The sequence below is a fragment of the Phalacrocorax carbo genome, chromosome Z, assembly GCF_963921805.1.
Source record: "Phalacrocorax carbo chromosome Z, bPhaCar2.1, whole genome shotgun sequence".
NCBI classification, from domain to species: domain Eukaryota; kingdom Metazoa; phylum Chordata; class Aves; order Suliformes; family Phalacrocoracidae; genus Phalacrocorax; species Phalacrocorax carbo.
The window spans coordinates 20,699,749-20,725,875 of NC_087548.1; the positions used below are offsets into that span (position 1 = coordinate 20,699,749).

The window sequence follows — 26,127 nt, forward strand, 5'->3', positions numbered from 1 at the left end:
CAGCTGACAAGACCCCTAGTGCTAACAGCCAATCATTGGCCTTTGGTGACATGGAAGCAGGACATGAACCAAACTTTCAATTTGTTCAAATTTACCAGTTTTTAGTTGTAGATAGAAACAACATTACATTCCATAAAAGCCACATATATTGACTCAACCCTACAAACAGATTTCCAGGTTTTAAATAGCTGCTTCCTTATTGTTAATTCAGAAGTAGAATGAATTCTCTTTGTAAAATATCTTAGCAAACAGCTGTGCTGAAGTCAATTGGTCTGTAAGTAATGCAAGAAGTTAAAGCCTGAAGTCTAATTTCATAGCGATTCAAGCTGCCCGTTAACCAAATGCCATCCAATGACAGAAGCATTCGCAAAGATTTTTCATTCAAAGTATGCTATTCTTCAGGGGAGAGAATCTTGTTGCTATAAAAATCGTTATCTTCCCAGATGATATAAAAAAAGGTGCTAAGTCACAGCTGGTAAGTCTCTTACAAAAGAGGAAAGAAAGAAACGTTGAATCTGTTTCATGGTTTCACCACTGTTCTAGGAACATCCAGGTATATTTATGTAGGTTCTATTGTCCAATATAATCAAGTGCTAACATTGGTGAAGCTTATCTTCTAAGAGTCTTTCCCGGCATCCTTGATAGAAGAGTGCCTACCCAGTAAACAATCTCATCAAGCAACTTAGTATGTTCAGCATGAAAAAAATAAGCTGCTTCTAACCCCTGTTTTATTGAAGTAAAGGAGACAACAGAACAAAGACGAGCTACATAGCAGCACTTCTGAATTGTAACCTGCCACACCAATAATTCTTCACTTTGGTTGTAACTTTGGGGTTCTGTACAGAATGACACATCCTTTAATTTACAGAAAGCTGAAGAAGTATTTGACAACCAGTTTTCAAAAAACAAAGGAAAATACTTTTCTCCCTGTTTGCTATGTGTAAGATAAAGAAGAGCTTAAACCATAGGAAGAGAGATTTAGGTTAGATCTTAGAAAAACTGTGTATAGAAGAATATGGCTAGTCAAGCTCAGGAAGAGATTACCAGAGGAGAGTATGCAATCTACCAGGGTTTTTTAGAGAACCAGTCTGGTCAGAACTGGTTTGGCCATAGCTCATCCTGCTTCTGAGCGAGGGATCAATTAGATGACTCTCACTCCTTTCAGCCCTATTTGTTATGATTCTGTCATGTGAACATGAAAGAGAGAATAATTTGTGCATCAAGACAGACTCTCTGTTTCTGAAGTTTCTTACACTTTACTGATCTGTGCCATGAAGTCTTGCATCAGCAACACATTAATCCGCTAATTCATCTGTCTATAAAGCACTTTTCTTGATTAAGCCCTTCTTTAAAAAGGAGGCATTTCAACCTTGACAAACCCAAAAGAGCCATTGAAAAGACCATTACAGGTAGACCTTCTTTGGTGTTCCAAATGACTCTTGCAAAGCTCCACCAAGAATCAAAGCTTGCTCTTCAAATAAGTAATCTGTTTTCAGTACAAAATAGAGACATAACCATCAGAAAGTACCTGAAGTCAGCTTAAGAGCTAAGGAATACTGCAGTGCCCAGGGCCTAAACAGTAACACAGACCTGTGATAGTTCAACAAACTGAGCATATAATAGTAAAAATTTACATAAGACTTTTACAAATAAATAAAAGTTTTGGCACCACATTTACTATGTACTCTCTCTTTTCAGTTCTTCACTGAATACTTTTTTCCCTATTAAGAGCAGAAGACCTTCCTTACAGCAGTCGTTAGGGTAAGCAGGCAATACACATGCTGAAGTATAACACAAGATTTTTTAGAAAAAAAGTTCAAGCAATGAAAGATCAGGAGATCAAAAATAGAAAATCCTGAACCTCAATCACGTACAATACCACAGTTAGCATCTATCTTAAAAATGGTTAGTTTATTAGAACCAGATGCTAAGAGAAAAAAAGATGTCAGATTACCTAGCACACCTCTCACCTAAAGAAACCTTTAAAAGAATGCTTGAAAGAGTCAGAAACAGAACAGAGTAGTAACAAGATGAAATCAAATGTTATTCTTGGCAATATTATTCAAGAAATAGACCAAACTACTAACATCTTCCTTCCTCAGGAAAGAGCTTCCTACACTATAGGCTTTTAAAAGGGAAAATACCTAACTCAAACAAAACAAGGCACAGAAAAAGCCTATCTTTTCTCAATCCTGCGCTAGAATTCACAAATTTGCAATCACAATGTATTGTTTTCTAATTATGTTCTAATTTGAACAGTAAAAAGAGCAGAAGGCTAGTGTCAGAATTCAAATGCCCACATGTCAATCACACAAGGCACCGTGATTTGGAACCACAAGCACTTGTCTAGGACTTTCTGTGGAATATCAATAAGTTGTTTGCATTTTACACCTCAGTTTACCCTGCTGAAGAAAAAAATAAAATAAAAGTAGCTTTATTCTCATTAGGAAGTTTTAAGGTTGAGCCACTAGCTGTAAGATTTGGGAATACAAGCAGACAGAGTAATAAAACCATCACAAAGAAGAGTTCCACAGACATTTCCAAATACATTCAGATTTCATACTCACTAAAAGCTTTATTCACATTCTAAATCTGAAGCTGATTTACCATCCACTAGATTATTATTAAAGGGTGATAGCTTATATAAGATTAATTCACATTACATTACAGAAACAGAAACCTAAAACCTCAGTTTCTTTTATTGTGGTTTTCTTGCACATTATCCGATAGTCCTAGAGCCTCACATTTCCACTGGCTCAACATACCTAATTCCACAGCAACTGCTTTTTTTATATATATTATGACCTTCTTATTCATGGGGTATTTGGATGTAGAACCCCATTTTATGACCCCCATGTTATTCTTGCCTACAAGATCCCGTGATTTGGGTTCTCATGCTACTGTAGCTTCTGCATTTTAATCTGGTATGCCAAGGTGTCCATTTCCATACTTGAGCCCCTTCAGAGTTACCTTCTTGTTCAAAGTCAAGTGAGATGTTAGAGTGAAAAGCATTTTAGAATCCTTGAAACCAAGAGTTACTTTCCCCTAACATCCCACATGACCCAGCCTGCTCTTGTAAGCCTCTCTCTTAGCAGATTCATTCTCTTCCACAGCCAATAAACTCAAGCAGAGAAAAAACAACACAAAACTCTTATAAAGAGCAAGGCAAAAGCATCTGAAACACAAATCTTTATGTCAATAATCAAAAGTCTTTGTCAAGTCTTACTCTACCGGCTCATTCCACTTTTCCCTTCATCATTCCAGCATCTTTTGTCTATGCAGACTCAACTTCACAACAAATCCCACCTTCTTTTCCATGTGTAAACAAGAAGTGTGTGTGGCACAGACCTTGCATGGCTTCCACACACGCTGCTGTGTTTTATACATTCCCTATCCGCCTATAGTCTGCTGGTCACAGGGGAGACTTGGCTAGGAACCGAACAGAGTATCAACCTCTGTTGGGCCTCTTGGTATGACCTTATACTGAGGAGTTAGTACTTAAGCGTATATAATCCAGAGAAACACACTGGAATGTCTTCCATGTAATCCAAAATGATTACAAAATTAAGTAAGCAGATCTTCAAAGAGAATACTAACACAACACAGGCCTGGCTAAGAAACAAAATCTCCCATGTTTTGGAAATACATGCAGTTTTAGAATCCGGGAACAAAAAATTATCTTCCATAAATTGAAGTGTATGTTGTCTGACTACACTACGGTGTGAACAGTGGTTAAAAAAGATGTTATTAATGGAATTTGAGGGAAAGAGATTTTAGCATCCAGTTTACCTTAAAATGTTTAATCTGCACACACACCCTTCCACCACTGCCACTCACTCCAACAAAAAACTGGAGATGTAAATCACATTGTGCTAAAACTGGAGGAAATTAAAGAAGCAACACTAAGAAACAAGTCTGAGGTACAAGGAAAGTGAGTTTTACAGAGTAAAGCATTATCTTTGTCAGTGGCAAGAAGTCTGATCTAACAGAGAAGGCCAGAATGAAGTAGAATTACACGAGTGAGGTGAAGAAAACAAACGTGACACTTAGGGGACCATTGAACAGGATGGGAGCGTAGAAAAATAAAATAACGAATAACTGAACTGTGGGATGAAAGAGAAAAGAAAGTGACAAGCATTAGCAGAATACACTGAGGTAACTCCATTAGCAGCTGAACAAAAAAAAAAAAAATCTTAAACATGCAGAAGCACAACACCTGGCTAATGTTCAGTTTTGAGGAGGCGAGCAGTGACTTAACGCGTGTTTCCCAAACCAGGTAACCGACATGCTACCACAGAATGGTCAGAGATTAAGAGCATTTGGCTTCAACCTTGTGGTAGCTAGAACTGCTGCAAATGAAGCAGAAGAGCTGCAAGGCTGCACAGAAGTGATTTCATTTGTAACTCACTGTACAAAGTAGCAGATGTGATTGCAGGCATACACAGGGCAGTGCATGCAACTTTTAGCATAATCATAGGGCAGTCTTTCACTACAATTTAGAATTGCCTGGCCAGACTTCAGGAATCCTTGCCAATTAACTTGCTTTTCTGCAAACCTCATGGCTATGCACAGACCCAACCTCTGGACTACAGAATGTGAAAGACAAAAGTTCAGGTTCACTGAAGAGCCATTTCTAGTCTTTTTGCTCCCTTAATAATTCATATGATACAGCCAACTGCTAGATTTGTACACTTGCTGCTATCTTCCTGTGTCCACAGTCACAGGGCAGCTCAAATTTCTAGCACATAGTATTTTTCATAGGAGATTGTCAGGATTTTGAATACTTTTGTTTTGCAATGCACTTGCAATTTACATTTTAAATCTATTATTCATTTGAAATAATTATGTTTTATTTTCATAATTAAAGAGGCTACTCTGCAAATGGTATGAAAAAAGGATGCTCAGCCAAGGCTATCAGGAAAACTCTGTGCTCCCACAATCACTCCCTGCATCACTTGAGCCTACAGGAGTAGTTTATCTTTCATGTGGACCAGCCACTGAATGCGTAACATGACATTTGGCCAATGTATTACACAACTGTTCCCTGGAAAGACAGCAACGTTGAAAATCGGGAATCCTGACTTCCAAACAGAAGATACAGAACAGTGTATACAGTACAGGGTAACTGACCACATAGCTTTGAAAAATACAAACTGAAGAGCCACTTGTCTGAACAGAACAGACTGAGACTTCTAATGAGGATCTGGGCTTTTTTCCTAGTCCTCCCTGAAGTTAATGGTATGTGGAACATCACCACTATTTTCTAGAGCAGGAAGGGGACATGGACAGCAAAGACTAGTCAGAAAGAACACAACCGAGTTCATAATGTCCTTAGTTCAGGACAAAGCTCTGTTCCAGCCTGCAAGTTTGTCCAACAGACACTTAATTCTGACAAAAATTAACAGGCTAATTTGGCAAACTACACTTTTCCCAGTGAAATAAATTACTAGTTGTCAGAGGTTGTCAAAGGGCTGTAAGTACAGTGTATATCAGTTAATAGTTATATCAGTAATGCTGTCGCAGCAGCATTGTTTGGACCAAACTGCTGAGCTCAAAGCAGGTAGCGTGAGCTCTGGCCACGACGAGAGGCTGTTCAGCAATCCAAGTACAGTTTACTTTAACAAATGAACTCTGTGGAGAGACAGGGTAGAGAATTTTATCCTGATCTCCCTCCTGGCCCAGCCTTGATGATTTGCCACTTCACCTGTCTTTACTTTCCCCATTTGAAAAAAAAAAAGTCAATTCTTTATTTCAAAAAAGTAGAAGGTGAAGTCTCATAGCTCACAGCAAAAGAATCCAGTATATCACATACACAGAACAACACCTGCATCAGAACATTCTGCCTCTCTTTCTCCTGTTCAGGCTGGTAGCAACGCACACCACAACCAGCATGGTTCAAGCAGCTTGACTACAGATTTGTAACAACGAAGTGCCCATACTCCCATCAAACGCAAGTCATTGCCAATACTAATGATAGCAAGCACCTTTTATTTAAGGCTGGATGCTGAAAACATTTATACCTTTGCTTTCCAGCAGCCTACCCACAGAATATCAACAATGTCTGTGAATGGAATTGTCCACATTTCCCAAAGGGTACCACATAAAAGGTTTTTTTCCTGCTGCCCTTTTATGCCTTTGTTTTGCTGCTCATGTCAAGGACATGACATGGGAAAGGGAGGAGCAGACAGGATATGCTATATGAGCTCTGTTATTACTTTAATTTGGCTTTTTCCAATGGGAGACCACGTTGGGGAGGGCAAGAGTCTCACAGGAAGATTTCCATACTCTAAGTCACAGGCTGGCTCCTGAACTTTTCCAAACATGCTCCCATGATTACCTCCTATTCCATGACTGCCTTTAATTACCACCTCAGTTGGTTTCTCTTCTCTTAAGAGCTTCCCCTCCACCACTTCATGAAAAAATGTTATTTCTGTTTTGTTCTAACGTCAGACAAATTCCTTAGCTCACCAGCTGTTTCCAGTCAAACCATTTCAAGACATGAATTTATCATTATAAACAAAGACAAATGGAAGTTAATCCAAACCAAACCAGAGAACTAAAAGCACATTTGCATCACTTGCTATACTTAACCATATATAAACTACAGTTATAAACTACAGCAGGCACAACTGTATAAATGCATCATTTATTTCCACATCTCACTGCACAAATGCAAGCAAAGAGGCTACTAATACCGAAATATCCATTACTCATCATTTTCAGGAAGAAGATGCCAACATTGATGCAATGCTGCTAGCATGCATCACTTTTGCCATACCCATCATCTGAGAAGCAGAAAGTTCTCCAGAGGGCTTTTTGGTATCTTTATTGTTTTTAAATGAGTGTTTTCTAACTTTACTGTTTATGCCATATTCTGCAATCAAGGAAAACCATTACTTTCTAATTTCCTGAGAAGGGAAAATCTTCTCCAGTATGTTTCTTTATAATGCATACCAGCAAAGGACCATGCTTCCACTAAGTCTTCTTAGTTTTTCTGCATGGTTCTCATGCCTGCAGCGGCTTCTGTCCTTGTTTTGTTATCCAAAACAAGTGACAGCAAGATTACATTTTGCTTACTCCTGAGTCACATGTATGGGGTAGGAACAGGAAAGAATACCTTATTACCCCTGTTCAAAAACCTATTATAGGCAAACAGTTGAGAAGAAAAAAAGCCTCAAAGGCTAGTACAGAGCATCAGAGAACATTCCAGAGATGATGTGCTGGCATACAATCATGCTTACTGTTTCTGAGGTGGAGTCCTAAATACCTATGAAGGTGGCAAATGTCCTATCATAAAAACTGTTTTACAAGACAAAAAAATTTGGATTATTTTTCCATTGAAGTTCATGTAGGTTGAACTCTCCATCATGATTTTATGAGTATTTTTACCTGGTTAAGAAAATCATATTGGAAACAGATAGGAAGTTAATGATAATATAAGGATAAGCTTTGCTACAAGCTGTCATAGATTTACAATCCCCAGAGTCATGCAGAGTCAGTAAGTAATTTATCTGCCTGTTCCCGCACTTCCAACTTGACACATCTGACTCAGACATTACCATGGTGCAAGAAGGAGAAACGTGTCTGAAAAGACTGGTACTCCTGCCATAAGGTACTAATGGCGTAAAACACAGAGGAAATGTAGTTTTATTTTGGTTGGTTGGTTGATTGGCTTTTAATCCCAAAAGTTTCCATTTAAGTTTATGATGCTTTCATTTTAGGGTACACATCTTTCAGCTTCAGATACTCAAAAATATCTGTGCAGTTTTTATACTAACCAGCTCTGCTTTTCTACTCCCACCTTTAAGTGTATATAATTCTAAGCAATCTCAACTGATTTAATCCCAAAAAATGGGTATCACACCTCTTTTTGCACTCTTGCAAGGATCTATGTTTTTCCTAGCTCAAGACAACAAAGCTTTATCCTCTTAGTCATGGCAGCTGAAGGCAGCATAGGCTCTTTTGCCATGGATAACCATATAAACTCTTCCTCCATCTCATATTCTGTACAGGCATGAAAAACAGGGAGCCTATTTAATGGAATAGCACTGCTGAAGTTATGGGTGCTCAAGAGTGTCACTGACAAGCAGCTTGGTAACAGACCAACAGCTGAGATGTCTGTAGCACAAAGGACGAAGAGCCTTAGCAATATACTTGGAGCACTATACAATGAGGATGTACAGAGCAGGAAGTGTCCAGATAATACAGTACAAAATGAACATGTGATGCTGGTAAGGACTGTCATTGGAGAGACTGCTTAGCTTTTGGATAAAAATCAATCAATTAAAAACAAAAAAATGTATTAAATGTGCAAAACAGCATGTGGTAGAAAGCACATGATACAAGATATAAGGAGTTAATTAAATGGGAAATATGAATTGGAGTTTTGTGTTTTGCTTCTTGCCATCAGTAGGGAGCACCATACTTGCTAGCTGCCAGATTGCTCGCATATCTGAGCAACAAATCCAGTGGCCGAGTTATGTGACTGAGCATGAGCTGGGCACAGCACAGAGGAACTAGCACACTGCATTTCTGCATAGCTCTCGCTTCAGCAAGCCTCTCCCTTTACTCTGATATTAAAGCCATTCAAACCCACTTTTCATTCAGATCACCTGAAACTCACCTTTCCAATGACAGGCATTTCTATATAAGCAGGTACTCTCAGCACCTACCATTTTCCTTAAGGAACTATTTCAGCCTTCAAATGCACTTTACATGGGACACGTTCTCCCTCTCCTCTGTGGGCATAAAAGTGCATCTCTGGATGCTCTGAAGCCTACTCATCATCCTCCTCACTTTCCTCCCTCAAGTACCAGCAGCCAAGGAAATCAGTTCCTCTCACCATTTTCATAAAGGAAGCTAGCTCTTCATACTCTGTAATTTAAAACATTAGATGAAATTAAATATTATGTTGCCCAAAAGGTCACAATAAGATATCAGTTATCCAACTATCACTATAACTGCTGCTACAATTGTGCAGTGTCTTGCAGTATACATACCACACTTGCCTATGTTAAATTAAAACAGAACCAATTATTGTCAGAGGGTGTATTTTGCTTTACATTATACCTGCTTATACCAGACACTGCAACACACACACACACATTTATACTTGGACATATTCTCAAATTAATTTGGACAGCTTATTATAGCCTTCTGAAGAGCTGGCAGATAGTCTGCATACCTTGCAGCCATTAAAACCTCATACTGTAACCCTCTCTGATCCTTCAAGATAAGCTTACTCTTATCACATAGGAAGTTGGACAGAGAAGTCTTCCTAAAGAACTTAAATACCACTGGAAAATACGCCTTTGACTCTGCAATTAGCAACTTCCTCCAGGAGGATTTTGTCCATATTGCCCAAATCTGTTATTTTCTTCCATTTACAAAATAGGGCTTTAGCTGTTAGAAACCAAATGCAGGCAAATTTCATGGGAAAAAACCTCAGGCAGACATTAAACTCTACCTGGAACCAATTTATAAGAATAAAAGAAAATGTTAAGCTTTGCAATTCTGTCCTCAGGAAAGACTTACTGGTGATACATAGTCCTCATCACAGCTGTTCAGGAGTCACCTACACTTTTGACTGTACAGCCTAATAAAATGGGAATTAGTATGTGCCAGGCTTCCTCCTGAAAAGTCTTAAAAACAGGAGCAGCACTCCCACTCCAAAAGCTCCAGGATTTGAAGCATGATTGGAGCAACAGTGTCTTATACATTGTGTAGAGCTTACCCAATGAATTTTATGAATCATTCCATTCATACAACTGTTCTCATCAATAACTGGAACAACTGGGAGCAGCAAGAAAAAATTACTTAGCGTATTTGTGACATATGTTTGAAGTAAACCTCATATTTATTTTACATAAGTTAATTAAGGTTTGGAAAGTTTAACTTCACAGCATTTGGAAAATATTAAGGCACTCCAGACAAAGCTTACAACAATATGTGCATCTAGCTAACATGTTTTAATATAAGACATTACTTAAAAGCACATCTATACAAACCCTTCAACAATAACATTAGGCCAGAATTCTCAGCAACCAATACACAGGAGTTCTGAATTTTCTTACACCTCATGAGATTGGCTGAAAGTGGAGAATACTTCTTCTGTCCTGGTATTAGTAGATAGACCCATGCTGTAGCCTGTTTATGTAAACTAGTATGACAAATCCCTTTTGCTAACCTGCATTACTTAATCCTGATCCCAAAAGACTAAATAACTTCTTTTCACTCAAATGGCATTAACACTAACAAAAATTATTTAGGTAGTTAGAACATTGCCTTACCGTGTAAATGCCAATTCTACAAACAGCAAATGAGAGCTGGATACATTCAGACATAGTCTAAAGAAATTAAAATAAAGACGTTACCAAGCATGCTATTTATTAAGAATTAGTTTCCTTCCCATCTCTCCCCACTCCCCTCAAAGAAACACCCGATGGTATATTACTTTGTTTCTCCTATAAGGCTGTATTAAACATCTGAGAAAAATGCCATATAAATTCAGATTATGCAGGTACTTATTACCTTTCATACAGAAGCAGCTGCCAACACTATTGCACTTAGTAATTCAGTACTTCATTATCGGCCTCAAATTAACTAATGGTCCCTGAAATACCTGTGTGCAACATTAACATTTTGCATGCAAGCTTTCAGTCCCATTTCTTTTTATCTACTCTGGTTTAAAAACAACCTGCAAGAGACATTTTAAGAGAGTAATGCGCTTTTTGGCTTCTTAGCGGACTGTAAAGAGCTTCCATGTTTAAACAGTATAGTAGTTCTCTCCCTGTATCATCATTCAATTTCTCTTCCTCTATATACCAAAATAATGCATATAACTTTATGTTCCCACATTTCTGAAGTAATATTCCTTTAGTTTTCTGAGATTTTCATGTTCAAAATAGAACTCTGCTGTCTTGAATATTTTATTTAATCTGCTTTTACAGCTGTGAATATCATATTAAGAGTTTTTGCCCCCAACTCGCTCAACTTCCAATCTGTTGTGATGCCACAATTCTATGTCTTCTGCAGTCACCCAGAGAGGCTGAAGATGGACTATAAATTTCTAATGAAACAGATGAAAAACACCTTCTTTAAATAGCATAAAGAAGCCAGAAAATAAATGCAACTCCCCACCACCAATATAAAACCTATTGTAGGTTTGCCATTTTTTTTATTCAGTCAGGTGCAATAAACCAGGTTTACAGGTATTTATTTAGAAGAGTAATTGAGAAATTAGTTTAAATAATGTATTTGAAAAGTCACTGTAGGCAAAAATTAAAGTAACCAAGTGGAACATTTTTATGTATGTGTAAAAAGTTCACACATCATGTACATTTATTTTAAGATGCTGAAGGTGAAGTACTGGGTGATATAGTGAAAACTTTTTTTTGGCCTTTGCTTTCTACACACATACATACACACACCCCACCCCTCCCCCCCCAAAAAACCCCACAACTGCGACTGAATCACCCATTTAATTAGAATTGTGAGTTTAAAAAATTAAAAGAGCAGCTCTTATGAATTATGAGTAATAAAAAAATGTGTAGCAATACTTTTTTTGCTATAACGGTTAAATTTATATTTCAAACAAACAATATTTCACTGAACTGCCTGAAAGTCAAAAAGCACAGCACAAAACCTTAAAGCAAACAAGCAAACCTCAAGAGCAAGGTTGTTTTTCTTTTCTTACTGGAAGTAATCTAGAATATTATTGCTGACAGGGAAATGCTGCTTCAAAGCACCATTTAAATTGCCAGGACATTTTTTTTTTTTTTCCCCAGCTTCAGAAGAAACTTCAAATTCTATGAGTTGTGCTCTGAGTTTCCCGTAAAAAAAAAAAGTCACAGAAAAATAGTAATAGAACTGAGTTTGAGAAATCTTACATTACACAAAGTGGTGGGGTTACAAACTGTACTCATACTGCTCCTGATAGTATTGGCAGAACTTGTTCCAAAGGTTCCAGGGATGGATGACTTCCCCGAGCAATCTAGTCCAGTGTTTCATTACCCTCCCTAGTAGAAAGCTTCCTAATGTTTAACCTGAGTCTGCTACAATTTAGGCCCACACTTAAACACAGCTGGAAACAGACAGTAATTTGTATTTTCAGTATCATGACATTATACGTTGATGGCAGACCCAACTTTACATACAAAGTAGATTATTTCAGGTTGCAAGGGAAGTAAACATGCAGCAGAAAACCATTAGTTTCTTAATGTATATAGTTTGCTTTTATTCTAAACAACCACAGCATTATAAATTATTTTCCCTTTTTAATTTTTGTTCAGTACCTCCAGGCTATACACTGAAAGGAGAACTAAGCTGCAATTCAAATTCCCCAGCAAGCACCCGTTGATCCTTGCTTCAGTAGAATAAAGCAAGCTACATCTGTGTTACCTTACTCAGCTGTTGCTGGGTTTGCTACTGTTAATGTTTTAAAATCACAAGCTATTATAAGGCATGAATTGTAAAATTACCTCCAGTTCCTAGTGTCACATACAGTATCAGTGAATGTTTCCCATATGCATTTCCCAATGAAATATTAAGCTAATCCCTTTCCCAACCCTCAGAGATAATGCTGTAGTGTTAAAAAAAGCTCATTAATTCCAATGCTGTTATCACCTTCTCTCTCAGAGATATATATAATGGTGTAGCCAGCTGGAGCAGGGAAGTGATCATGCCCCTGTACTTGGCACTGGTGAGGCTGCACCTCGAATACTGAGGAGCCCAAAACTGAACACAGTACAAGGAGGACATGGAGATGCTGGAGCATGTCCAGAGAAGGGCAATGAAGCTGGTGAAGGGTCTGGAGAGCAGGTCTTATGAGCAGCAGCTGAGGGAACTGGGGTTGTGTAGCCTGGAGGAGGGTGAGGGGAGACCTTATTGCTCTCTGCAAGTACCTGAAAGGAGGTTGTAGTGAGGTGGGTCTTGGTCTCTTCTCCCAGGTCACTAGTGATAGGACAAGAGGAAATGGCCTCAAGTTGTGCCAGGAGAGCTTTAGATTGAATATTGGGAGACACTTCTTCACTAAAAAGGTTGTCAGGCATTGGACCAGGCTGCGCAGGGAAATGGTGGAGTCACCATCCCTGGAGGTATTTAAAAGACATGTAGATGTGGTGCTTCAGGACATGGTTTAGTGGTGGACTTGGCTGTGTCTGGTTGATGGTTGGACTTGATGATCTTAAAGGTCTTTTCCAACGTATATGGTTCTATGATTCTATATTCACACCCCACCCCCGAAAATTTACATTCCTTTCCAGTATTATCTCAGTTTAATCACTAAAAAAGTGTCAGAAAATTATTTAAATAATTAGTTGTTAAGTCATATTATGCTACAGACTATCACTCTCATCACTGAATTACAATATATGTCATCATCTGCTGCTACAATGGAGAATTTATTCTTGATTCTTGTAACATTTCATTAGTTTGGTTTTGCAAGTCATTTTGCACCATACAATTAGGCAATAAAACAATTGGAGAATTTGCATTTAATTTACTTACAGTTTACTGTTGCTTTCTGAAAGGATTTTACATGGTAAGCATGAAAGCAAAGGAAAAAAAATAATGTAAAAATATACCTACAAATATTACAATTGAAAGACACCTTGTTTGATATCATTCTACAAAGACATTCATAATAGAAGCCACTTAACATGTCTAAAGTGAGAAACGGAGTCATCAGGTCAAATATGTCACAGATAAGCATGCATTTCAGCCAATATGCACCCTCCTGGTTAGGCGAAGGGTCATCTCATAAACAGTAAATAACTTGTCCAGCTGGAAGCTAAGCTAATGGCTAACATACCTATTTGCTCAAAACTTTCTTATTTTAAACATATCTTTTAAAAAGGTGTCTGTTCATAATGACTTAGAAAGATGTCTGCCTTGCAGCTGTGCAGTTTCATTCATGACAAGCATTTGTTCTGTCCTTTTCTTCAAGCATTCAGCTATCAGTATAAATATCAGTACAAAATAATTTCAGTATTTGGTGTTTAAAACAAAAAAAATGCTCATACAGCTCTGATACAGGCACACATTAGTCTACAGCCGCACAAATTCATTGTTTTAGTATTGATATCTTCAGCAAATACTAAATTAAATTCCTACTCACAAGAGAGCAAATTTTGAAGAGATTAATACAGCATGTTCTGCAACTGATCACTTCAAATTGAATCACTGAGCTGAAAGCACTAATCTCAAGAACTTTAATGGGCAAAAGGCAGGGGAGGGATCCTAATCAGCTTCTCAGAAAAGACACAAAAGTCTCAACACCAGCCAGAACTGGAGGAGCTGGTATCCTTGATTCTGCCAACCAACAGAAATACTCACCTTGACCTCAGCTTGCTTTGCCATAACCCTAAATACATTACAGCACTAAGTATAGTTCCTAGACCACAAAACCAGAAAGCAACATGACAAAAGGAAGTTGTAGGGTTTTTTTCTGGTGAAATGTAAAACAAAGTAAAACAAAGATTAAGATGCCCTCCTGCTCATTTATAAAGAAGTGGTCCACCCCAGGAATCACTCAGAATTCCTGCATCTTCCAGGCACAAAGCTCTTCCACCTCCATTCTTATCTACGTCTTTTTCAATGCATAAGAAATGTGAAAATTAGCAGTACAAGTATAAACAATATGCAGGTTTTAAGGTACCTGTATGTATGGAGCCTGAAAGAAATTCTTAGTGCTTACATGTTTTGAAGAACATGTAGGTACCCAAAAGCACACACAACTACGCTACAGTACAGGTGGCAGGAGCTTTGACAAGAACTGCTGTTTGTTAAGCTTGTGTACTGAACTCCAAGTAGCAACTCAAAAGTTCCTCTTTCTGCACAAGATGTCACAGTTCTCTAGCGCATTCCATTAATAGCATTTCTAATTTAAACTCTCCAAATTAATTTTTAATACAGTTCTCAGAGATAAAAGACACACAAAATGTTTTCATATTCTCCTTTAATGCTGAATAATTACATTTTTAAAATACTGACCTTCTTGTACATAATCATCAGAAAAATATGAGTTTCGAGACTATAAGAAACCTGATGCTGATGGAAAGACAATGATAAGTGAACAAAAAGGAGGATCGGATCCAAGAACTCTCTTGTCATCATAAAAAGTAATCAACTGGATGCACCAAGGAACAATGCTCTCCTCTCTTTTAGGCAATATTCTCACTAGAACAGTTTTCCATGACTGTTTCCAGGACTGCAGCGGTTCAGACAATGAAAGATGCAGATTAGCCAACACAAAATGAATAGATGCAGAACAGCATAGACATTTCTCAAGAATTCTGGACCTTTTCTCCAATCTTGCTGAAACGTGAAATTATGTAAGTTTCTAGGCAAGAATAAAGTACTGAAGGATCACTCACAGTAGAGTGCATCATCACTATACACAGGCTGTCAATTCAGTTTCCAGTTCACTCAGTGTTGTGGGCCTTATATATAAAGTAATAAATTGCCTAGGATATAGATGTTGGAAACAAATAGCCACTGCTCATATGTCAAGTGAGCACCTCCAAGCAGAAAGAGCCCTTTAGCTATGTGTCCCTGGAGCAGATTAAGTGACTTCATAAATCCCTCTGAATTAAAAAGTCTCACCTCCTGCACAGTCAACACAATCCTGCTTCCACTGTGGAGTGTTCCTGGACACCATCCAGCATATCTCCATTTTCTAACTGCAATTTCCTGTTCTGGAACTGGATCTAGCTGTCCCCTCAATGAGGAGGGATGGAGGTGTTTAGCAAACAGCATAAGCACCAGGACACACAGGGAATCATATCTCATGGACACATCCTCAGGTTCCAGCAATCACAGCTTCAGGATCTTCACAAGCCTATCATCACATCTGAACACCATGTTTGATACCTCCCCCAATGGACCTGTCTTCCAAAAACTGTACAAATTCATAGGTATTCATTTTGGTCTCTTCACCACTACCACTCCTGTGCTTACTGCACAAGTGAGACCCAGAATTCAACCATACTCATGGGAAAAAGCCATTCCTGGATTATAACTGTCATCAAGTTCTTTTATCAGGAGACATTACTTACTATTTACCTTCTCTTTATGATTTCAAAGATATCTATGATATTGCTTCCCCACACCATTCAGCTGCCTTTTCTTCACACTGAAGGGCTCTAACCATTTAATCCTTCCTTGTACAGAAGCAATTGTTTTCTTTCAATTACTATGTCATCCCTCTCTGTATCTTCTTTGGTTTTACAATACTCTCTGAGATGATGCAACCAGAACTGCAGCATTTAGGAAAAGAGCAAGCCTTGCATTTAAGCAGTGTGAAAATTAGATTTTTCTTTCTTTTTTCCTTTTTAATACTCCAAGCTTGTTGACAGATATCTGGGTTGAGATGACCTTTTAAAGAAGGATTCTCTTTTCCTCTCTTGAGCACTGATGGTATTTCAGGGCCTGTCCATGCATCTGTACTGTCATGTGGCTTCTTTTATAAATATATGTAACTTCACATTTATCAACACTGAATTTCATCTGCTGTTTTATTACCATTCCCCTTTATATAGGGGTACTACGATTTTTTCCCAGGTTCGGTATGCACTCTTAATATTTGTCTCTGCATTAGCCTGTCCAAAGCATATGTAGTTTATTCAGCTAAATACAAACATGAAACTCCCTTGTAATCTCTGCAATCTCTTCTCCCTCTTATTCACTGCCAGAGCAGTGTTATCATTGCTCATTTATGAAACTTGTTATTGACAGTTTACAGAACAATTACTTCTTTTTTAATTGCTTTGAAGTTTTTGAGCTCCATTAGAGGCAAAATCATATAAAGGAAGACTAGGCAGTAGTTGTTGTAAAAGCTAATAAAAACGTAGGATGCTACTTCCATCCAAAATCTCCAAGTCATAACAACAACAACAAAACCCCAAATACCCAAAAACAGATCTGCAAACTCTCTTCCCCCCATAACAACAGTTCCTACTGGCACTTGGATGCCACCTTGCTTCCCCAGACTCTCCAATGCCAAGAGCTAATGTGGTCCTGTGAACAAATCCTTCTACTGCTCCACCAAAACACACACCATAAAAACAAAGCATTGTTCAAAGATTCATCTTCTTCCTGCTGTTCGTCCATATAAGCAAGAAAGCTGTAGGGAAGGATTGCATCTAAACATAAGAGGACTTGTCAGATAGACTTCCTGCTTTGTCTCTTCCTCAGTTGGCAGGAAGCTACTTACATTCTCGTGTTGGCAATTAATACAGTCACCTTACCAGGCTGCCAGTGAAACAAAAGAAAAGTTCTGTACTCTGAAGAGCTCCAGCATGAGCTGAGCCAATCTCTTATTCAATTACAAATACCCTGTTTATGTCCCCAAGGACTTTTATACAGACAGTTTGCACTTCAGAAACTTTTGCTCCACACAGCGAAAGAAGCAAAACCAACATACTCCAGAGTATTATGAGCCAAAACACAAAAATCACAAGATTTTAAGTGCTGCATTTTTTTTTTCCTTACGACTTTACAGCTGTCTGGGCTCACATTTGTGCTTTTAAGTTTGAAACCAAAAATGCTTCTTTTGTGGTTATGTGAGGATATCAGCTTTCCATTAACAAAACTTCAGAGCACAGCCTTGAAGAGAATATCATCACAAGCTGGCAGTATTAAAAAACATGAGCTGATGATACTGACGACAAGCCAAAAATGGTAATCAGCATGGGGTATTAGGATGAATACTCTGTCCTTACTAAATGCAGATTTTCTCACTTATTAAAAGCATGCATTTCTAATCTTTTGTGAAATTCATCACCATGTGGCCTCAGGCTTGGAGCTATGACTAAAGAATTCAGGAGCAGCACACTGCAGAACAACATGAAGCCCAATACATATTGACCTTGGGGGTAATTCACAAGGCCACTTTAGGTCTATTCATAACAAGCAGAGACTAACACATTTTCAGAAACTGAGGCATATGTTTTTTATGTAATAATGTCTACCACTATAATGCAATCCTCATCATGGAAAAGAAAAAATGGTAAAGTAATTTGATTTTAAATTGTCATGGTTTTAGCTGGCATAGAGTTAATTTGCTTCACTGCAGCTGGCACAGTGCTGTGCTTTGGACTTAGTATGAAAACAATGTTGATAACACACCGATGTTTTAGTTGTTGCTGGGTAGTGCTTGTACTAGTCAAGGACTTTTCTAGCCTCCCATGCTCTGCCGGGTACACAAGAAACTGGGAGGGGAGGGGGCACAGCTAAGAGAGCGGATTCTAACTGGCCAAAGGGATATTCCGTATCATGTAACGTCATGCCCAGTATGTTAGCCGGGAGGAGCTGGCCGGGGGAGGCAGGCAGCAATCATGGCTCAGGGACCAGCAGCTTCAGTCAGCAGAGGGTGAGCAATTGTATCGTTCGTGTTTCTGGGTTTTTTCCCTTTTTCTTCTTATTACATTATCATTATTGTTATAATAAATCATTACTATTTTATTCTAATTATTAAACTGTTCCTATCTCAACCCACAACTTCCTTTTTTTGCTTTTACTCTTCCAATTCTCTCCCCCATCCCACAAGGGTGGGGGGGAGTGAGCAAGCAGCTGCTGGTGTTTAGTTGCTGGCTGAGCCTGAACCACGACATAAATGTGCTAAATTCACTTGTTTCTTCAGTGTGTGTATCTGAAGAGAATGAAATTTCTGGCACTGCAATACTCACGAGACTTCAGAGAATCTTGTGCTGGAAATTATAGTACCATTAAGGCATTCTCTTGTGTTCCCAAGGAAGCTGTATCATGTTTCACTGTTTGTAACAGACATCTTTGAATCAAAAGTTTACCTGGGGAATTCAATAATGCTTCCTATTGCAGGATGAGCAAATACAGCATTTGACTTTTACCTCCTGCAAAGGAATTCTACACTTCTGCTTGCTGACCTATCTTCAGCCAGGTAATTTCCAGCAAGTCACTGTCTTTGTATTGCCCTTTCTGTATGGCTGATTCCATCTTTCATTCAACAAAAACTGTCTGCAGTACTGGCTAGGTAGATTCTATCAAGGAGGAGGACTTGTTTTCCAGAACACCCCTCTTCAAGGTCTTCAGCCAGATCAGGTTCTTGAACTCCTGAACTTACTTAAATCAGAAACATGCTCATTCAGTGGAGGTTGACTCCCAGAATTTATGCCATTTGCCATTCCCAGTTGATTTAGATTTTAATAACATGCTTCGTAAAGCTGAAATACCAACAGGAACTTAGCCACAACAACCTCCTTGGGAGAGGATCTCAAAAATTTGTTTGGGGTTTCTTCCTACTTTGCTATGCTGATGGAGAAAGCAATGAGAAGCAGCAGCACTCTCAATTCCAGACTAAGAGACAGACCCTGGCTAGGTATGTAATAGCAAGTAGCGCAGCATAGGAACAGCTGGTGCTGAAGACCAAGTGCTTTTACTACATACTTCAGGCATTTTCAGACTGGTTCTGATCAGGTCCAGTGGGCTGAAAACCAATTAGTTGAATGCATCTTCCAGCCTGGTTTCACCTGAAAAATATCGAGTTCATGTGTTCTGTGATCACCCTGAAATGCAAACCTACTTACAGTAAGTAGTGGTGATGATTCACTTCAAAAATTCACATCTGATCAAAACACTAATGCAGTTGCATGCACCCTGTACACTAGTGGATCTTAGACCGGCTAGTCGTCTTCTTTCCTGCGTTCACCTATATCTTTATCTTGAAACAACCATCAGACCCCTCCATCCTTGTGCCTAATCAGCTTCCCAAACTGAAGGAGATATAGTATCTTAAGATGTAAGCCATTGTGCTCTACAGAGGGTATAAAATGTCAGGGATGTTATAGCTGACAGATGAGTCAACAGACAGCCCCAATAATCCTTAGTTACGTGACAAAATACAAAATTCATATGATGAGAAGCATGTTTAGTAAACAGTAAGAGGGCAAGGCTACATAGACCTTTGTTGCTTATGTTGCAGGTGATATATCAAACACCTGTACATGCATCAGAGGAAAAACCCAGGGTTCCTAGTATGGACCTGCCCCTGTCTTTCCTTATTCAAAGAAGAGCAGCTACTGGTTTACAAAGTTTCAGTGAAGTAGGACTCTAACCTTCAAACAGATGCCTCTGTAATGCCATTTGTAGTGTAAGAAATAATGGTTTCTATGGCCTGCAGATACCAAACCACGTAACAGGCAACAGCAATGGAAAGACAGGATATGAAATAGGTCAGAACCATCAAGCGATCATGATCTATCCTGTATTACCACTTTCCAAATCAAACTTGTCCAATTAAATGAAAGGTCTTAAAGGTAAGCTATCCATGAAAGAGAAGTTGCTCAGAAACATTTTTTTTTCTTTCAATATCACATAATGTTTTTAAGAACACCACGGCTTGGTATGTGCAGCTTTCCCCAGTGAAGAAAGACTTTGCCTGAATGGTAACCATCCAGAACTTGAGGTCAAGACCATTCAGAAACCAAGAAACCCTGAATTCACTTCAAGGCCTATTCATCTAAAGTTTGAAAATTCAGTTCCATTTACTCAAAAACTACCCAAATTATAGCTTCTGTGTGCATGCATACAGAAGTAAAATAGTTCATAACAGCTAACAAACGTACAAAAAAACAAAAAATCCAAACTTATTATAAAGAAACAATCCCAAACAAAGCAACAAGGATTCTACTGCCCTAAGAGCATACACCCTCTTGACTTTCCAATACTCATGTTCATGCTTAACTTTTTTTAAAAAAAGGAAAAAAAAAACACAGGAAAAAAAATATCACTAAAGTCAATGTGGTTGTTCATGCAAGAAGTGTTATCTTCCATTTCAGGTTGGAATATACTCTTCATTACCTGCCCAAGAAATAGTCTTATATGCCACTAAGATACTACGTAGTATCAGATACAATATAAATTGTCATAATAAAAATGTTAATTATAAAATAAATAGGTTATCAAGTGTATTTTATAAACTCTCAGGGTGATATAAGATCTCTTCTTTTTTTGTGGTCACACTGAATCAATTTTCTATAACATCCCCTAAGGTAGCTTTTAAAAGCTCTACACAGATCAGGCTGACACACACAACTGTTCAGTGTAAGATCCTTATCTAGTGCAGAGGATCCTACTGATCAACTATATTGTGAAAATCTACTCAGCAGCTTAAAATTTGCATTGCAGGTATCACATAAGAAAAATTGAAGCATTGTTATTGTTTCTCCACAAGCTCCCCAAGCAAAAATTGCAAGATTGGTCACATGCCATGCTTTTCACAAGATGTATCATGCTGTAATTTCTTAAATTAAGCATAGTCTACTGAACACAGGCCAGCCAACACAAGTCTACATATGCTCTATAATCCTTCCAGTCACAATGCAGCAAAAAAGAAGCAGAAGAAGGTTGCAGATATACCACAGGATTACATAGTCACAAAAACCTACAAATCTACACTGCTGCAGCTGTGTTTACAGAGTAAGTTTTGAAGGAGTTAATTTCAATACAAGAATAAAGTATATAAGGAAAAGGTGCCTCTAAACAAGTGAAGATGGATTATTTTCTAGAGGTTGAACCTGGTTTAGCTATGTTGATTCAAAAAATAAACCCAAAACACATAACACAAAAGAACCACACCACTCCTAGAACTGTAATTAGATCAATACAAAAATACAAAAGCCACCAGGCCCAGAAGCCTCTTTCTAGCTATTAAAGATACAGGGGCTAATGCTACTCTTCTGTTACAATGCAAAACCAGACCACAGCACCACAGAAGATACTCTTCTAATGCCAGTGCTTTGTCAAATGGCATTAGCCATAAATCAAGGATCACACTCTAAGTAGGAGAGGTCCTACACAGGTTCTAGGCATCTACCCACACAAGCTTCAGGGCCGTAGTCCAAGCTGGCTCCAACTGACTTGGCTTTGAGCAGCTTTTGCACATTTTCGATAACCTGCTGATATTAGCAGGTGCTGCAGATGTTCAGTGTTTCCTTGGATCAGCTCCATAAATGAGAAAAAAAGTCTCCATCAATGTAGGCCCTATCCAGGAAAAATCCTGAGAGGAACCTTCCTATGCAAGTCTGGGAAGAGCTAGCGGAGGGTAGACTCCTCGTCAAGAGAAGTCCATGCTGCAGCAAACCCAACCTCAGTTACCCTAGCCTCCTTCTGCTGAACTTCCTCGTTCAGCCTCATTGCTAACCAAAACTTTGTCTAATGCTCCATCAGGGGACTACTGCAGCCAGGAACAACTGCATCCTTTTCCCTGCTGTCTGCTTCACACTAAAGGCAGAGGAGAAAACCTCACTGTCTGCAGGCTGGAACACAGGTGGCCAACACGAGGTACCAGCAAAGGGACCTTCTGCTTAAGTTTTGAAGCCTACATAGGTACAAGATCCCAACATAAATGCATTAGACACAAAATCCCTTAACATATCGAACTTTTTCCTACTGCTGTTATGAAAATAACTAGGCGGTTGTTCCACTTGTATAAGTTAATGTCCATACTACAGCTGCAAGTCTTGCATAAGTAAAGAGTAGGCCTATCTTTATGTGATGGAAAACTGTGGCAACAGCTTGGTCCTCCACGCTGAAAGTGGACTGTAGACGACTAGTTGCCAAACTCACCACCATCGATTCGTTTTGTCAGAGCAGGCTTTCTAAGGTGCCCAAATCCCCTGTTCATTACTGAGAAGAGCCATTCCTATCACATTACGAGAGAAGGGCAAAGGAGGACCAATCTGCTGCAGTTGGTGAAGATGAGGGCTGGAAGGGGAAGTCCTCTGCACAAATGCACAAAAAAAATATTTGAACTGCCAAATGGAATTTGTTTTCTTTCCCAGTTATACACAGATGCAAAAATATAACTTTTGTATTTTTTTTCTCCTTTGGTTTAAAAGTGTTGATGCCAGTTGCAACAAGTATTCCAAAGATCAAGGGACTCCTACTGTATAAGAAGCACAGAAACACCAGCAACAAGTGCTAGTCAGTGATAGATGAAGGCATCTGGGACTGTCCCAGAGCATCAGTGGACCAGCAACCTGTTTAAACTATTATTGCCAACCCCTGGCTTTCACCATCTATAAAAAAATAACTTGGCTGACCTCTAACAACTTGTACATCAAAAGAGTCCTTTATGTTTCATGCAGCACCATAACATGCACTGTAAGATTGATGAGACCTTGAGAAAGTCTGCCTTCAGAGATACTCCCTGATACAACAGAAGCATTAAGCAAAAAGTGCTTGAACACTCAGTATATCATTACCCTGAAGACTGACTTTTTTTAGAGAGCACCAAAGAAGGCCATGCAACAGAAAAGAGGAAAAGGATCAGCTGGAGAAAAAGAGTGAGGGAAAAAAATGAAGAGTTATTTAATCCCCTCCCCCCCTTTAGTTAATACAAAAACATGCTCTCAGTTTCTAAGGCTTATTAAATTTATTGTTCTCAGAGTGGCTGGCCTTCCGCACAATGGCCTGTAGCAGTCACAAAGGTTAATACAACCATTTTGGAAAGTACAGGATGGCCAGTTTCATCTGGATATAACTTTATAAAGAAAAAAAAGTCTAAGAAACAGCTCCAGGCTCTCAAGAAGCTACACGGCAGCACCTGGCACATAGCAACTTTATTATCAGTATTTCATTAACTAGGTTCTTAAAGAGAAGTCCACCTACCATTTCTGCTGCACAGGACTCATTTTCTGTTCTCTGTTATTTGAACTCAGGAAGAGAAGACTAAAACATATTTTTTTACAAAGCTGAAAACCCCAAAATAAATCTAAGCTGTGCATACAGAAGCTTAATATTTAAGTAAATATCTAATATATTTCTGACTTAATTTCGTCATCAGAGAGGGAAAAGTCAGTCCCTGCATGCAGCTGTCATCTCAATACGGAAAATCTTCAAACCAATTAACGAAAAAGGGCATCTCCTGAGATTTTGTTGTCTGGTTGATTAACCTCTCTTGAAAGGCTACACCCATGTGCATCTCGTATGAAGACACCAGAAGGGCCGAGTCGAGTTTCTGACTCCAAATACTTCCGGACTGGTTGTGCCAGACACCGACAGCGGACAGGGGTGGCTAAAGGAGCTCCGCTCCTTATTGCCCCAGCGGACTCTTCCCAGCGCTTCGCCGCGCAGGAGGGGGCACAGTTCACAGGCTAGGGCTCAAAGACGCAAAACTGCAGTGCCGGAATGGGCCCGCTACGCTCTCCTGCTGTTATGCTACGCTTATGTCTATGAACACACGTGTAACACGTATGTCTGCAAAGCGTGTGTACGTGCATGTGCCTACGAAGAGGCCCGGGTCAGCTGGTACCGTACGAAGGCGCAGTCACCAGCTCGTCACCTCGCCCTGCCGCGCTCGGGGTCCGCTCGCCGAGCGTACGCGGGTGAGCCTGAACCCCAACCCACCCCGCGCGCCTGCGATACCATCTCTCGCAGGCGAATAAGGCCAATATTCATTAAAGAGCAATAAACGTTACCCCTGAATACCAGCCGCCTGGGCACAGTGCTGATCCCGCCCAGGGTGACAATTTAGTTCATTCAAGCGTACCCTAAGCTCATGCATTTAGGAAAAAAACAGCGACCCGGGTCACGGCGTTAACAATCTAATAGCGGCCAAATGAGCGGGGCCGCCGCACGCTCCAGCGGAGCCGCCGCCGCCGCCGTATCGCCCTTTAGCAGCCCGCCGGGCCGGGCCGGGGGAGAGCACGGCAGGGCTGCCGGCGCCCCCCGCCCCACCGCACCCCAGCCCCGCGGCCTCGGCCACGGCGCGCTCGGTAAGATGTCCGACAGGCGGGGGGCGGCGGGGCGGGGGGGGCGCTGCCGCCGGGGACCTACCAGGTAATCCATGTACCGGGTGGCGCTGGGCGCCGCGCCGCCGAGCCGGGAGGTCTCCGGGTCCGCGGAACTGACAGCGGCACTGGGCCACCGGGAACACCGCCGTCACGGGGGGGGGGGGGGAGAAGCGGCGCTTCCTGCCGCCGCCTCGGCCGCGCGGGGGGCTCGGCTCGGTTCGGCTGCCGCAAGGTGCAGGGCCGGGGGAGGCTCGGTCGCCGCTGCCCCGAGGGCCGGCGGATGGTCCGGGGACACTGGCGCTGCCCTGGCGGCGCTGTCACAGCCGCCCTCCTCCCGCTCCCGCAGACGCCGCCGCCCTCACCTCACCGCGCCGCAGCGCCCTGCGCGCGCGGGGCGGGGGGCGGGGAGCGGGGAGGAGCGCGCGGGGGGGGGGGCGGGGGAGGGCGAGGGCGGGCGGCCCCAGTACAACCAACCCCAGCCCGCCGGCCGCCGCGCGCCGCCGAGCGCCAGCAGCACCCGGCCACGCCCCGCGCCAGGCCACGCCCCGCGCGGCGTCGCTATCAGCTGGTCGCACACGTGTGGCGCGAGGAGGGCGCTCTTAAAGGCGTACGCGCCCGACGGGGCCGTGGGGAGGTCGGTGCGGGCCGGGGCCGGGGCCGGGGCCGGGGCCGGGGCCGGGGCCGGGGCCGGGGCCGGGGCCGGGGCCGGGGCCGGGGCCGGGGCCGGGGCCGGGGCCGGGGCCGCGTTAGCGGGGCGCTCCCCCGGTGAGAGCCGGACCAGGGCTCGGTGGGGGCGGACGGGCTGACAGCCGATTTGCAAACACGGCTTCGTTCCGCCTGGGCTGGGGCTGGAGTTTCGTTATTCCCTCGGCAGAAACCAGCCGTCGCCGGGAGGGGCCGAGGTGGCCAGGTCACATCCATCCGAGCCGCTGAGTGACCTTGGTCCTGAGGCGCTTGGTCTGGGCAGGGAAGAAGTGTGTTTTCTTCATCCTGTTTCACGGCTGCCCCAACCGCCTGTGAAAGCAGCGGCCGTGCCCTGTGCTGCGGCCCGGCGTCCGAGCCGCGGGCTTTTCCGCTTCGTTGTGGCGTTAGCAGCAATACCTGTGTGCGGGAGCAAGGGAAGGAAGCTGCTCGGTGTGGCTGTCGGGCAGGAAATCTGGAAAGACGGTACTGAGTGAGATAATTTACAAAAAAAAAAAAAAAAACCCACAACCGACAGCGTATTAAGCATTGCAAAAGTAGGAAAGGAGCAAAGAGGAAAGAAGGATCAAATGAGGATTCAGGAGCAAACCGGATTGTGTGTATTTGTAAGCATATTAGTAAGCAGTTGGTCTAGGTTTAGTAAATCAGGGTGGGG

General features: G+C 41.1%; 1 protein-coding gene across 3 annotated transcripts in view; it reads right to left on the reverse strand.

Annotated features, from left to right (window-relative positions):
• The window catches only part of ARL15 (ADP ribosylation factor like GTPase 15), a 228,381-nt gene extending 203,197 nt beyond the window's left edge, over window positions 1-25,184 (reverse strand). Inside the window, exons 1-2 of one of the 3 annotated variants that reach the window (XR_010370476.1) lie at window positions 24,814-25,184; window positions 10,290-10,346 (exon numbers count right to left, since the gene is read on the reverse strand). Coding sequence is in view for 2 of the 3 variants with exons in the window: in XM_064437819.1 (XP_064293889.1) it covers window positions 10,290-10,346; window positions 24,814-24,825 (69 nt within the window). In the remaining variant the exon portion in view is untranslated. The remainder of the gene's footprint in view (window positions 1-10,289; window positions 10,347-24,813) is intronic. The other 2 variants (XM_064437819.1, XM_064437818.1) reach the window with 2 other exon arrangements.
• Window positions 25,185-26,127: the final 943 nt, after the last annotated feature.